Below are 12249 nucleotides of genomic sequence, written 5' to 3' on the forward strand. Positions count from 1 at the left end.
AACCTTGCATTAACTTTGGACCCAGACCCTATTTCATGAGATATTTGCATCTCTAAACCAATGCTAAATCACGATAATGAAAAAACACTGCTGGCTAATAATTGGATCTGACAGAGGCCTGTAAACTTAAGAGGTAATGGCTGCACTCACTGGTGCTTGCAATATATTTGGTGTGAATACAGCTCGTCATAGAGTTAGGGGTAAATAGACAGAGTTTTCGCCAGTAGTCCGTGGGTTATTTTGCCTTTCCCTGTGCAGTGTCACTGGGAGAGTCTCTGATCTTACCATCGCCTTGGTCCTTGGTGTGCGGACATTTGAATGAGGAAATGTCTGTGTCACTGATTATCTGATGATCACAAACGGACACCTGTGTGCGCGTAAACTGGGAAGGGATGGGGGAGAAGGTGCTCGCACCTGATCATGAGCACCCGCTCATGTGCGTTCGTACGCGTTTAATTTCTGTGGCTTGCTCCGGGGCGCACAGGTCCCCGCGACAGTGCCAGCAGGCCACATATTATTGATTACATGACACAATGCTTCGGGCCAGTCTAAATTTACACACGGGCCGAATTTGGCCCACGGGCCCAGAATTTGGTCATGTCTGTTTTAGTGTGTTTCAATGTATTGTAATTTGCTCTGGAACTTTATGCTGCAACCTTTGAGCACTACCAATTTGAAATAATTCCCTTTTAAAAATTAAGGGATCAAAATTAAAAATAAAATGAGATTCACTTAATAATAAAAAAAGACGGATTTATCAATTATTAATATAATTATTAGTTGCAGGTCCAATATGGTAGTAAATGGTCTTGATTACCTGGTCCTGCTTGTCCTTCTTGGCCAAAGTCGGAAGGTTTCGAGCAATTACCATGACAACTGCGGCAGCATGAGAGGGGGGTAGGTAGGGTAGGAGCCTGGAGATGAGCCGCTTGCCTTTCCTCACCGACATGATCATTACGCAACGTTCATCGCTCACCCTTTCCAAAAAGCACAAGGGAAAATAATTTGTGTGTGCAACATGTGTTTCTGTGGGTATGATAAAATCTTTCATTTATACCGTATACCCTCAGTGATTTGCAAATTGCCATTTGAAAAACATTCTCTGAAACACACACCTACGGTTCATGCACATATGAGTGGATTACTAAAAATACTCCAAATTTATTTTGGAGCAGTCATTGCCAGGGTGGAGCTGTCACGTAATGCCTCCACTTCACAATACATAAAAATGTAAATTACTTCTTTCCCGGTGACCATTTTATTGTTGTTGTTTTACTCATCGGTAAAACACGCCTGGAAATTGAGGCGCAAGAACATTTCCCTGCAGCAGACCATCGTCCCGTCATGTTTCAAGGCTGCCACATCATACCTGTGCCGAAAAAACCTGCTTCAATGACTACCGCCCTGTGGCACTGACACCCATCATCATGAACTGCTTTGAGCGGCTTGTCATGGCGCATCAGGTCCGTTCTCCCCCCCACCATAGACCCTTTCAGTTTGTGTACCGAGCCAAATGGTCCTCTGAGGATGCCATCTACTCTGCCCTCCACTCTGCCCTCACCCACCTGGAGAACAGAGACTCAAGATTTTGATGAATTCTGATGTGATATTATTCAAAAGCTGCTGCAAATTCTCACCTGTACCAAGGATTCAGCAAACAGAATGAATTTGAGTAATTGAGAAGTTTTACATATGTCATTTATGTACATGATAAACAATTTTGGTCCCAACACTGACCCCTGTGGCACACAGTTTAGACCACCAACACTGCATCACTGGTGAAGAAAGCTCAGCGCCGCCTGCACTTTCTGCGGAAACTCAGGCGAGCGAGTGCTCCTCCTGCCATCATGACCACATCCTATTTGGCACCATTAAGAGCATCCTCTCCAGTTGTATAGCTGTGTGGGGTGGTAGGTGCACTAAATACAACATGAAGGCCCTGCAGCGCATAGTGAACACGGCTAGTAAGATCATTGGTGCTTCACTTCCCTCCCTGAAGAACATTTACACCACCCATCTCACCCGCAAGGCGACCACGATTGTGTGTGATGCGAGTCACCCTGCTCACACTTTGTTTGACCTACTGCCCTCTGGGAAGAGATACAGGAGCCTGCGCTCCCGCACCACCAGACTCACCAACAGCTTCATACTCCAAGCTGTCAGGATCCTGAACTCTCTCCCCCCTTCACCCTGGGCTGCATAACGTCCGGTACTTTTGCGCTATGTTCTGGCTGTCTGCTGTATGCACGCTTGCTCCGTTTTGCTCCTCTTATTTGTCTATTTTTTAATTTATTGTTTATTTATTTTGGTTATTTGCTTATTACTTATCGCTCATATCTATTGTTTTTACTCTTTGTGCTATTTGCTTTTATGTGTTGTGTAATGTGTCTGGTCACCGTGGGACGGTGGAAAACGTAATTTCGATCTCTTTGTGTGTCTTAGCATGTGAAGAAATTGACAATAAAGCAGACTTTGATTTTTATATGTTTTTTTCACGTTATTGTGCATTTTATGGCTAATGCGACCTATATTCCGTAGCGAATTTTAATCCGAAGAACACGGTAGGTTGAAAAGGATTTTCAAATCATTGTATTTTGTTTTTATTTACAATTTACACAGTTTCCCAACTTCAACCGAATCTGGTTTGTACTTCACACTGAAAATCAAAAGATTGTAAAAGGAATTCATGACCACAATCCTCTTTTGTTATCTTAAGTAATCTTCCCAAACAATTCTGTTAATTATGTATATGTATGCTATTACACTGAAATAATTCCATACTAAGTACTTCTGGAAACAATCTACAGAACTAAGTAAATATGGAGAATAATGCAATTTCCTTCTCAACAAATTTAGTCGCGGTAGATCTACAAGTGAAAATGTGCCTAATGTATCTTGTTAGCCTTTAATGTAGTAGTTTTATGTTGAAAACATTTAAAATGGTTTTAATCGTGATCAGTAAGGTAAAAAACAGACAAATTGCCAAGCTTCATCTGACAAGTTTTGCCAGGAATAATTGTTGATGTGAATCTGACCGCATTTGGTCCATCAGAATGTAATATGGACAAAGCAATTTTAATTACAAGCCTTTATTTTTAAAAATACTAATTGAAGTAACATTGTCACTTTGATGCATGTAAGTAGATTAGTTATGTAGTTCCAAAACAATTTTGCAAATTGAAAAGGCATTTGCAGCGTTAGCAATAATGCGGACTCTGTACCGGTCCGTCGTGGTGAAGAGAGAGCTGAGCCAAAAGGCAAAGCTCTCGATTTACCGGTCTATCTATGCTCCTACCCTCACCTATGGTCACGAGCTATGGGTAGTGACCAAAGGAACGAGATCCAGGATATAAGCGGCCGAAATGAGTTTCCTCCGCAGGGTGTCCGGGCTCTCCCTTACAGATAAGGTGAGAAGCTCAGTCATCCAGGAGAGACTCGGAGTAGAGCCGCTGCTCCTCCATGTTGAGAGGAGCCAAATGAGGTGGCTTGGGCATCTCATCAGGATGCCTCCTGGACGCCTACCTGGGGAGGTGTTCCGGGCATGTCCCACCGGTAGGAGACCCCGGGGATGACCCAGGACGTGCTGGAGAGACTATGTCTCTCAGCTGGCCTGGGAACGCCTTGGGATCCCCCGGGATGAGCTGAATGAAGTGCCTGGGGAGAGGGAAGTCTGGGAGTCCCTCCTAAAGCTGCTGCCCCCGGGACCCGACCCCGGATAAACGGAAGAAGATGGATGGATGGAAAAAGGAAAACTTTTCTGGGATAAAGTTTATAAAGTGACCAGTGCCGTATGATCATCTGCAATTTTGTGCTATTTAAGGTCCCTAACGCTATGAAAAGCTAGGGTCAGCTGTACATTGTCCCTACCTGTCATCCCACTCCTTCTCTTGCAGAGAATTACAGAGCTGCATAGTATTGGTTTTGTGCTGCTCCAGTAACGTCTCCCTGTCCTCCTCTGGTGCATGGACAAAACGTTTCTCAAAGTCTTGGACCTCGAGCATCAAACTGTAGATCTGAAGACGGTGAGTGAGATTAAACTTTCAGCACACAGGTTGAATTTGTGGAGGGTTCTTTGGATTGTCAATTTACCTTCTCCACAGTGTATAGAATCTGTCGTCTTTTATTCCAAACCTGCTTTTCTCTCTTTTCCTGGTGATGAAAGCATGAAAAATGTCAGAGAAAGTATTCAAGAGGACATAAAATACAGTACGGTATTTCTGAAGGTAACAATTTATCAGTGATGTCCGATGAGAGGAGGCAAGGGCCGTGCCTCCCCTGCCATCATGAAAAGGTGAAATAACAAATTCAATTTAATTATTATAAAGTAATTTTCCTTTTAATTTCAGTAGTTTTGTATCATTTTGAACCAAAATTGATGAATTTATATACCGTAATTTTCGGACTGTAAGTCGCGTTTTTTTTCTTAGTTTGGGTGAGGGGGCGACTTACACTGAGGAGCGACTTATTTGAATTTTTTTCCACAAATTTTCACAAAAAAAAAAAAAAAAAAAAAAGGGAAACCATGATAAATGTAGCAAGGGATTGCTGTAATTTGAATTTCAAGTGACGTCAGCGCGCAGCGGTTGTTCACATAAAGGACAAAGATTCGATCACGGGATGACGAAGATGATGAAGGGCCCCACGTACTACCGGCATCATTAGCGGCTTTGTTCGTAAGCGACACGGAGGACAACGAGTTTGAAGGATTTAATGATTTGGAGTGACACAGAGGTTTGAAAAACTATTATGGCTTTTTTTTACGCACGCCCGGTCATAATCTACGGAGCTTTCTTTCACCTCCGTGGATGGAAGTCGGGGGCCGGCGCTTGGTCGGCTGGGTGGCTGTCCGGGGACGGTGGATGGGGCTCGGACATGGCTTTTACGCACGCCCGATCCTACTTTATGGAGCTCTCTTCCACCTCCGTGGCTGGAAGTTCAGTAGTTGTTGCCTTGTTGAACTCTTGTTTTGTTAAATAAAGAGCCATTTACCAAACCCACATCTTTGCTTGTACTTTGCTAACGCCACAATATAGTTATATACTAGATCTGGGGAATAACGACGAGGCTGACGTCAGGGCGCATGTGCGGCGTTGTTGACAAAGGACGAGGAATTTGATCGATGGATTTAATGATTTGGAGTGACAGAGATAGTTTGATAATATTGTTGTAATATGATAGTTATTTGAAATATACTTTATATATCGTTATATGGGTCTGTGGAATAATTAGAAATGCAATTTACGAGTCCGACGTCAGCGGCACGGCGCATGTGCGGCGTTGTTGACAAAGGACGAGGAATTTGATCGATGGATTTAATGATTTGGAGTGACAGAGATAGTTTGATAATATTGTTGTAATATGATAGTTATTTGAAATATACTTTATATATCGTTATATGGGTCTGTGGAATAATTAGAAATGCAATTTACGAGTCCGACGTCAGCGGCACGGCGCATATGCGTCATTGTTTACATAAAGGACGATCGATGGATTTAATGAATTGGAGGGACACAGATGGTTTTATAAACGTGTTATTTATTTATGTAATAGTTCGTAGAATAACTCTGAATGTTACGTCAGGCCCGTTCTCAGCTTTTTGTTTGTGTTTATGTCACGTTAGCATACCTATCGTTTAGCTTGTTGCTCGTTCATGTCTGTTCTTGGTGTTGGATTTTGTCGAATAAATTTCCCCCAAAATGCGACCTATACTCCGAAGCAACTTGTGTTTTTTTCACGTTATTGTGCATTTTATGGCTAATGCGACCGATATTCCGGAGCGACTTTTAGTCCGGAAAATACGGTAGTTATTTTAAAATGGAAGATGATTCGTTCGGAGGAGCCAACTTCCTGCCTTGCCTCCTCTGAGGATTGCGTAATCACACGGCTGCCTACGCTGACAGGCTATGCCGTTAAACTGAATTGCTGTCTATCGTTGTTTAAGTGATCAAACACTGTGGCTATATTAACACATTTCCGTAGTTAAGGTGATGTATATACCGTAATTTTTGGACTATAAGTCGCGTTTTTTGCCATAGTTTGGGGGGGGGGGGGGGCGACTTATACTCAGGAGCGACTTATATGTGATTTTTTTCACAAATTTACAAAATTCAAAAATCCGTGATGTAGTGAAACCGCGATAAACAAACCGTGATGTAGCAAGGGATTACTGTCATTTGAACTGCAAGTGACGTCACGCGCGGCCGTTGTTTACATAAAGGACAAAGGATTCAATCACGGGATGACGAAGATGACCAAGGGCCCCACGTATTACCGGCATCATTAGCGGCTTTGTTTGTAAGTGACATGGAGGACGAAGAGTTTGAAGGCTTTAATGATTTGGAGTGACGCAGAAGGTTTGAAAAACTATTATGGCTTTTACGCACGCCCGGTCTGGGGACGGTGGATGGGGCTCGGACATGGCTTTAACGCATGCCCGGTCATACTCTACTGAGCTTTCTTTCACCTCTGTAGCTGGAAGTTCAGTAGTTGTTGGCTCGTTGAACTCTTGTTTTGTTAAATAAAGAGCCATTTTCCAAACCCACGTCTTTCCTGGTACTTTGTTAACGCTACAATATAGTTATATACTAGATCTCTGCAGCGCACGCGCGGCATTGTTGACATAAAGAACGAGGAATTTGATCGATGGATTTAATGATTTGGAGTGACAGATGGTTTGATAATATTGTTGTAATATGATAGTTATTTGAAATATACTTTATATATCGTTATATGGGTCTGTGTAAAAATTAGAAATGGAACTTACAACAGGTCCGACGTCAGCATATGTGGCGCATACGCGGCATTGTTTACATAAAGCACGATCGATGGATTTAATGAATTGGAGTGACGCAGATGGTTTGATAAACGTGTCATTTATGTAATACTTACTTGAATAACTCTGAATGTTACGTCAGGCCCGTTCTCAGCTCCTCGTTTGTGTATATGTCACGTTAGCATACCATATCGTTTACCCTGTTGTTGCTGGTTCATGTCTGTTTTTGGTGTTGGATTTTGACAAATACATTCGCCCTAAAAGTGCAACATATATTCCGCTGCAAATATATATATATATATATATATATATATATATATATATATATATATATATATATATATATATATATATATATATATATATATATATATGTTTTTTTCCCACTTTATTGTGCATTTTATGGTTGGTGCGACTTATACTCCGGAGCGATTTATAGTTCGAAAATTACGGTAATATCTAGTGTTTTTTGTCATCTGTCTGTAACGTCGTGTTTCTTTAGATGAACTAAACGGCTTTGAAAAGAGACCTTACAGAGGCAACAAAAAAAAAGGCTCTCCAGCCTTATGGCAGGGGGTGCTAGTGATCCCAGGATGCTTCATGAGCCCACCTGTAAAATAAGTGATCTCCAGTTCGAATTTACAGTGAACAACTGAGGAGCAGTTGTCCATTTATTTTGTTTTACATCTGTTTTTACATTTCATTTTACAATGGAAGATTACATATCTAAACGATTTTCAACTATGGATTTTGGTCGAAGCAGGAGGTCATCAGCAAAGGAAGACTAACCCCGGAGTTAAAAGGCTTGATTCGAACGGGACTTCGAAGCATGTCTTTTCAAACAGAGTTGTACGCACGATTGAAAACAAATTTTTGATTCCATGTGCTTTATTGAGTGTTTTTATGTGTGAAGACTTATGATATGGGATTTCAATTATAATAGTTCAAATTAAATAATGAATAAACTACTCTAGAGCAACATTCCCCAACCTTTTTTGTGACACGGTTAGGTGTCTGAGAAATCTTACTGGGGTAGGGGGCGGGATGATTCCCCAGTCATGAACCTCACCGCACGTCACTGCAATTTATATGGTTTTCTCAAAAGTAAAACACAAACTTCCGATGTACCAGTAACACAACATAGCATTAATTTGAGTGCAAAATATGTGTGGCTTTTGATGACAGTCCTCAAATTCTCAATAAGGGTATTTGCTGACTGGAGAGATCCCAGTCTGAGATTTTGAGCACGAGTGTGCATCGAACCGATATGACACTTTAAAAAATTTTGTTTCCACCCTGGGAAAATAAGCAAGGTTCTTCGTCTAGTTCTGCCAATTCAAAACAATGTAATCATTGATAAAAGAAAACTGCACAGACACGCTATATCAAACGTACCTCGTCATCTGAGCGCGTGGTGACAACTGCGTCAATCATTTTGCGTGGATTGTTGACACTAGAAACTGTCAGTTTACCCAAAGAGCCTGCAAATTGAACTGTGAGAAAACAACAATTAATCAGGGATGAGAATGGCAAATGTGAAAAAACACTTAAAAGTAGCTGGGGGTCTGAACAGGGGTCGGTATATATATATATATATATATATATATATATATATATATATATATATATATATATATATATATATATATATATATATATATACAGTAATCCCTCCTACTTCGCGGCTTCAACTATCGCGGCTTCGCTGTATCGCGGGTTTTCAAAAATGCGTAAATTAATTATTTTATCGCAGAAATTTCATCATTTCACGAGGTTTCGCGGCCACTTGAGTTTCTTCATTTTCCTTTAATAATGATAGCTTACGTTTAAAAGTCGTTTTCTTGTTTTGAAATGAATAAATTAAAGAGTCAGTACAGTATACTTTATCGTCACATGTGACTTCAGGGCGTTCTCTCCACCGGCGGTGGCCTTCATCTGGACATAGCGATACACTGTTAGTCTCGTCGCTAAGGCATGAATGCGGAGCGCACAGTCCATTGATATGAAAGTCCCCTAGCAGCGAGCTGGTTGATGTCAGCGATAAAAATAGAATATCCTGTTTTAGAAAGCAGTTTAAGTGTTCTGAAGTGTTAAAATTATGGCTCATACTTCAAAAAAATCTAGTTTCTATTTCGCGGAAATTCCCATTTCGCGGGTGGGTCTGGAACGTAACCCCCGCGAAGTAGGAGGGATTACTGTATATATATATATATATATATATATATATATATATATATATATATATATATATATATATATATATATATATATATATATATATATATATAATATTTATATCAGGAGATTTAATGATTTGGAGTGACAAAGATGGTTCAATAAACTTATTATTTATGTTGTAGTTATTTGATATATAGTTTATTTAGAGTAGCAACGTATATGTTGTTAGACTTAAAGGGAAATGTGCTTTCAGCAGTTTGCAAACATTTTTTGAGGTTGTGTTAACCTCATAATCATATCAATATAATATCTAGTATTGGAGTGCTTGTGTGGATTGGTGGGGGTGTGGAATGTGCAGACACACAGCATGAACTTGTCTTCTTCAAAGTGTTGTGGAACAGGCCCAGGAAGGGAGTACCAGAGGAAGAGAGTACAGGACGGTACGGGACGAGGGGAGTACCGGACGATAACACCTCAAGGTCGGTGAGGAACGAGAACAAAGAACAACACCACGTCCAGGTGGATGGGCTTCGAGAGGAAAAAAACCAACCGCCTGACCAGAGTGATGACACCTCGACGGGGAGGAGATGGCCATCGACCAATCATCACATAATGTTTTGCATGTTTAAATATTCATATTGTGTATCTTTAAAACTGGGCGACCCGGAAGAATGTGTCGTCTTTTGGTGGTCAGAAAAACGCACGAGTTTTATTGTGAGGGACCCGGGACCCAGGCCTGTCTTAGTGCGCTTTGTTAGGAATAAACAATTGGTAAATTTGGTCTGATTGATCAACTGGTCTTCTCTTTGACAGAACGAACTCGCAAAATTGTTAGGTGCGCCAGTGTGTGGATTGGGACATAGCAACTTGTGTTAAGTGTTGATCGCAATTTGGAGTCAGATCCGTATCCTAACAGACTTCAGTAGTTTCCGATTGTCTAGCAAGGCCGTGAAGGCAGCGGGGGGGCCGGGGGGGGGGGGGGGGGGGGAGAGTGATCCAGGGCGCTTGCTTATAGCACTGTGTGTTGGCTCATATGTTGAGGTCTTGATTTGTGAAATAAAGAGCTGGTTACCAAACCCATGTCTTGCCTGGTACTTTGACAACGCTACGCCTCCCTTGCCATCATGAAAAGGGGAAAAACTAACTATTTTATTTTACAGTCATTTTCCTTTTAATCTCAATAATTTTGTATCATTTTGAACCAAAATTGCAGAGTTTTTATAGTTATTTTAAAACCGAAGACGATTCGCTCGGAGGAGCCAACGTCCTGTCTTGCCTCCTCTGAGGATTGCATAATCACACGGCTGCCTATGTTGACAGGCTATGTAGTTACACAGAACTGCTCTCTGTCTTTATGTCGCTGTTTAAGTGTTCAAACACTGTGGCTATATTAACTAATTTCCGTAATTAAGCTGATTTGTATAATGTACCGTAATTTTCGGACTATAAGTCGCGTTTTTTTTCATAGTTTGGGTGGGGGGGGGAGTGGGGCGACTTATACTCAGGAGCGACTTATATGTGTTTTTTTTTCCCAAAAAATGTACTTGATCATTAACACATTACTTACTAGTACAGTTGATCACCTCACATATTATTTTTAATACACTGAAAAAACGAATAAAGCAATTCACACTTTAAAGCACAATATTCAAGTTCATGAAACAAATAAATAAAACAAAAAACAACTGAAAAAGAAATATAGTTATTTTCAAACTAAACTGAACGAGGGTGGTTTAAATTTCACCATTGGCCGTGACGCAACAACTGGGAGGGGAAAGCGCTGTTTTTTTGAGTTTTTAAAAAGCACAGGTCTGGTGAAGAGAATTTAGTGTGGTGATGTAAAAAAAAAAAAAACCAGTAGGGCCAGCAATGCAATTTAGGATGCAAGCTCTGCTTGTGATGGACAGCATGCGAGCACACATCACGCCAGACATCCAAATCACGATTCCGACGGCGCGCGTACGCGGCATTGTTTACACGATCGATGATCGATGTATTTTATGATTTGGAGTGACAGATGGTTTGGTAATATTGTTGCTATATGATAGTTATTTGAAATATACTTTATATATCGTTATATGGGTTTGTGGAATAATTAACATGCAAATCACGAGTCCGACGGCGCGCGTACGTGGCATTGTTTGCACGATCAATGATCGATAGATTTTATGATTTGGAGTGACAGATGGTTTGGTAATATTGTTGCTATATGATAGTTATTTGAAATATAATTTATATATCATTATATGGGTCTGTGGAATAATTAGACATGCAAATCACGAGTCCGACGGCGCGCGTACGCGGCATTGTTTACACGATTGATGATCGATGTATTTTATGATTTGGAGTGACAGATGGTTTGGTAATATTGTTGCTATATGATAGTTATGTGAAATATACTTTATATATCGTTATATGGGTCTGTGGAATAATTAGACATGCAAATCACGAGTCCGACGGCGCGCATACGCGGCATTGTTTACACGATCGATGATCGACGTATTTTATGATTTGGAGTGACACAGATGGTTTGATAAGCGTGTTATTTATGTAATAATCATTTGAATAACTCTGAATGTTACGTTAGGCCCGTTCTCAGCCTCTCGTTTGTGTATGTCAATTAGCATATCGTATCGTTTCGCCTGTTGTTGCTGGTTTGTGTCTGTTTTTGGTGTTGGATTTTGACAAATAAATTTGCCCCAAAAGTGCGACTCATACTCCGGAGCGACTTATATATGGTTTTTTTCACGTTATTGTGCATTTTATGGGTGGTGCGAATTATACTCCGGAGCGACTAATAGTCCGAAAATTACGGTATTGTGTTTTTTGTCATCCGTCTGTAACGTCGTGTTTCTTTAGATTAACAAAACGGCTTTGAAAAGAGACCTTACGGAGGCTACAAAAAAATGGCAGAGGGTGCTAGTGATCCCGGGATGCTTCAACATCGCTGACATCAGTGCCTCCCCAGTCATGAACCTCACCGCACGTCACTGATATAGTATATAATTATATTATACTCGCCGGGAGTCCCAGCCACAATCGGCGGCATACGGGGAGTCCTAGCTGCAATCGCAATCGGCGGCATTCAGAGATTCTGCATGCAATCGGCTGCATTCAGGGAGTCCGCGTCGCAATTGCCGGCATACGCGGAGTCCCAGCTGCAGTCGACGGCATACGTGGAGTCCCAGGTGTGATCAGGGAGTCCCTGCCGCAATCGGGGGCATACGGGGAGTCCCAGCCGCAACCTGCGGCATACGGGGAGTGACTATATATAATATATACATAGATCTGCGGAATAA

General features: G+C 41.2%; 1 protein-coding gene across 1 annotated transcript in view; it reads right to left on the reverse strand.

Annotated features, from left to right (window-relative positions):
• Positions 1–12249, reverse strand: part of patl1 (PAT1 homolog 1, processing body mRNA decay factor) — a 45483-nt gene that overhangs the window by 5402 nt on the left and 27832 nt on the right. Inside the window, exons 13-16 of the mRNA XM_085912452.1 lie at positions 8168–8265; positions 4090–4149; positions 3868–4013; positions 818–977 (exon numbers count right to left, since the gene is read on the reverse strand). Coding sequence (XP_085768578.1) covers positions 818–977; positions 3868–4013; positions 4090–4149; positions 8168–8265 — 464 coding nt within the window. The remainder of the gene's footprint in view (positions 1–817; positions 978–3867; positions 4014–4089; positions 4150–8167; positions 8266–12249) is intronic.

This window comes from Syngnathus leptorhynchus, chromosome 5, assembly GCF_054491065.1.
Source record: "Syngnathus leptorhynchus isolate UIUO chromosome 5, UIUO_Slep, whole genome shotgun sequence".
Lineage (NCBI taxonomy): Eukaryota > Metazoa > Chordata > Actinopteri > Syngnathiformes > Syngnathidae > Syngnathus > Syngnathus leptorhynchus.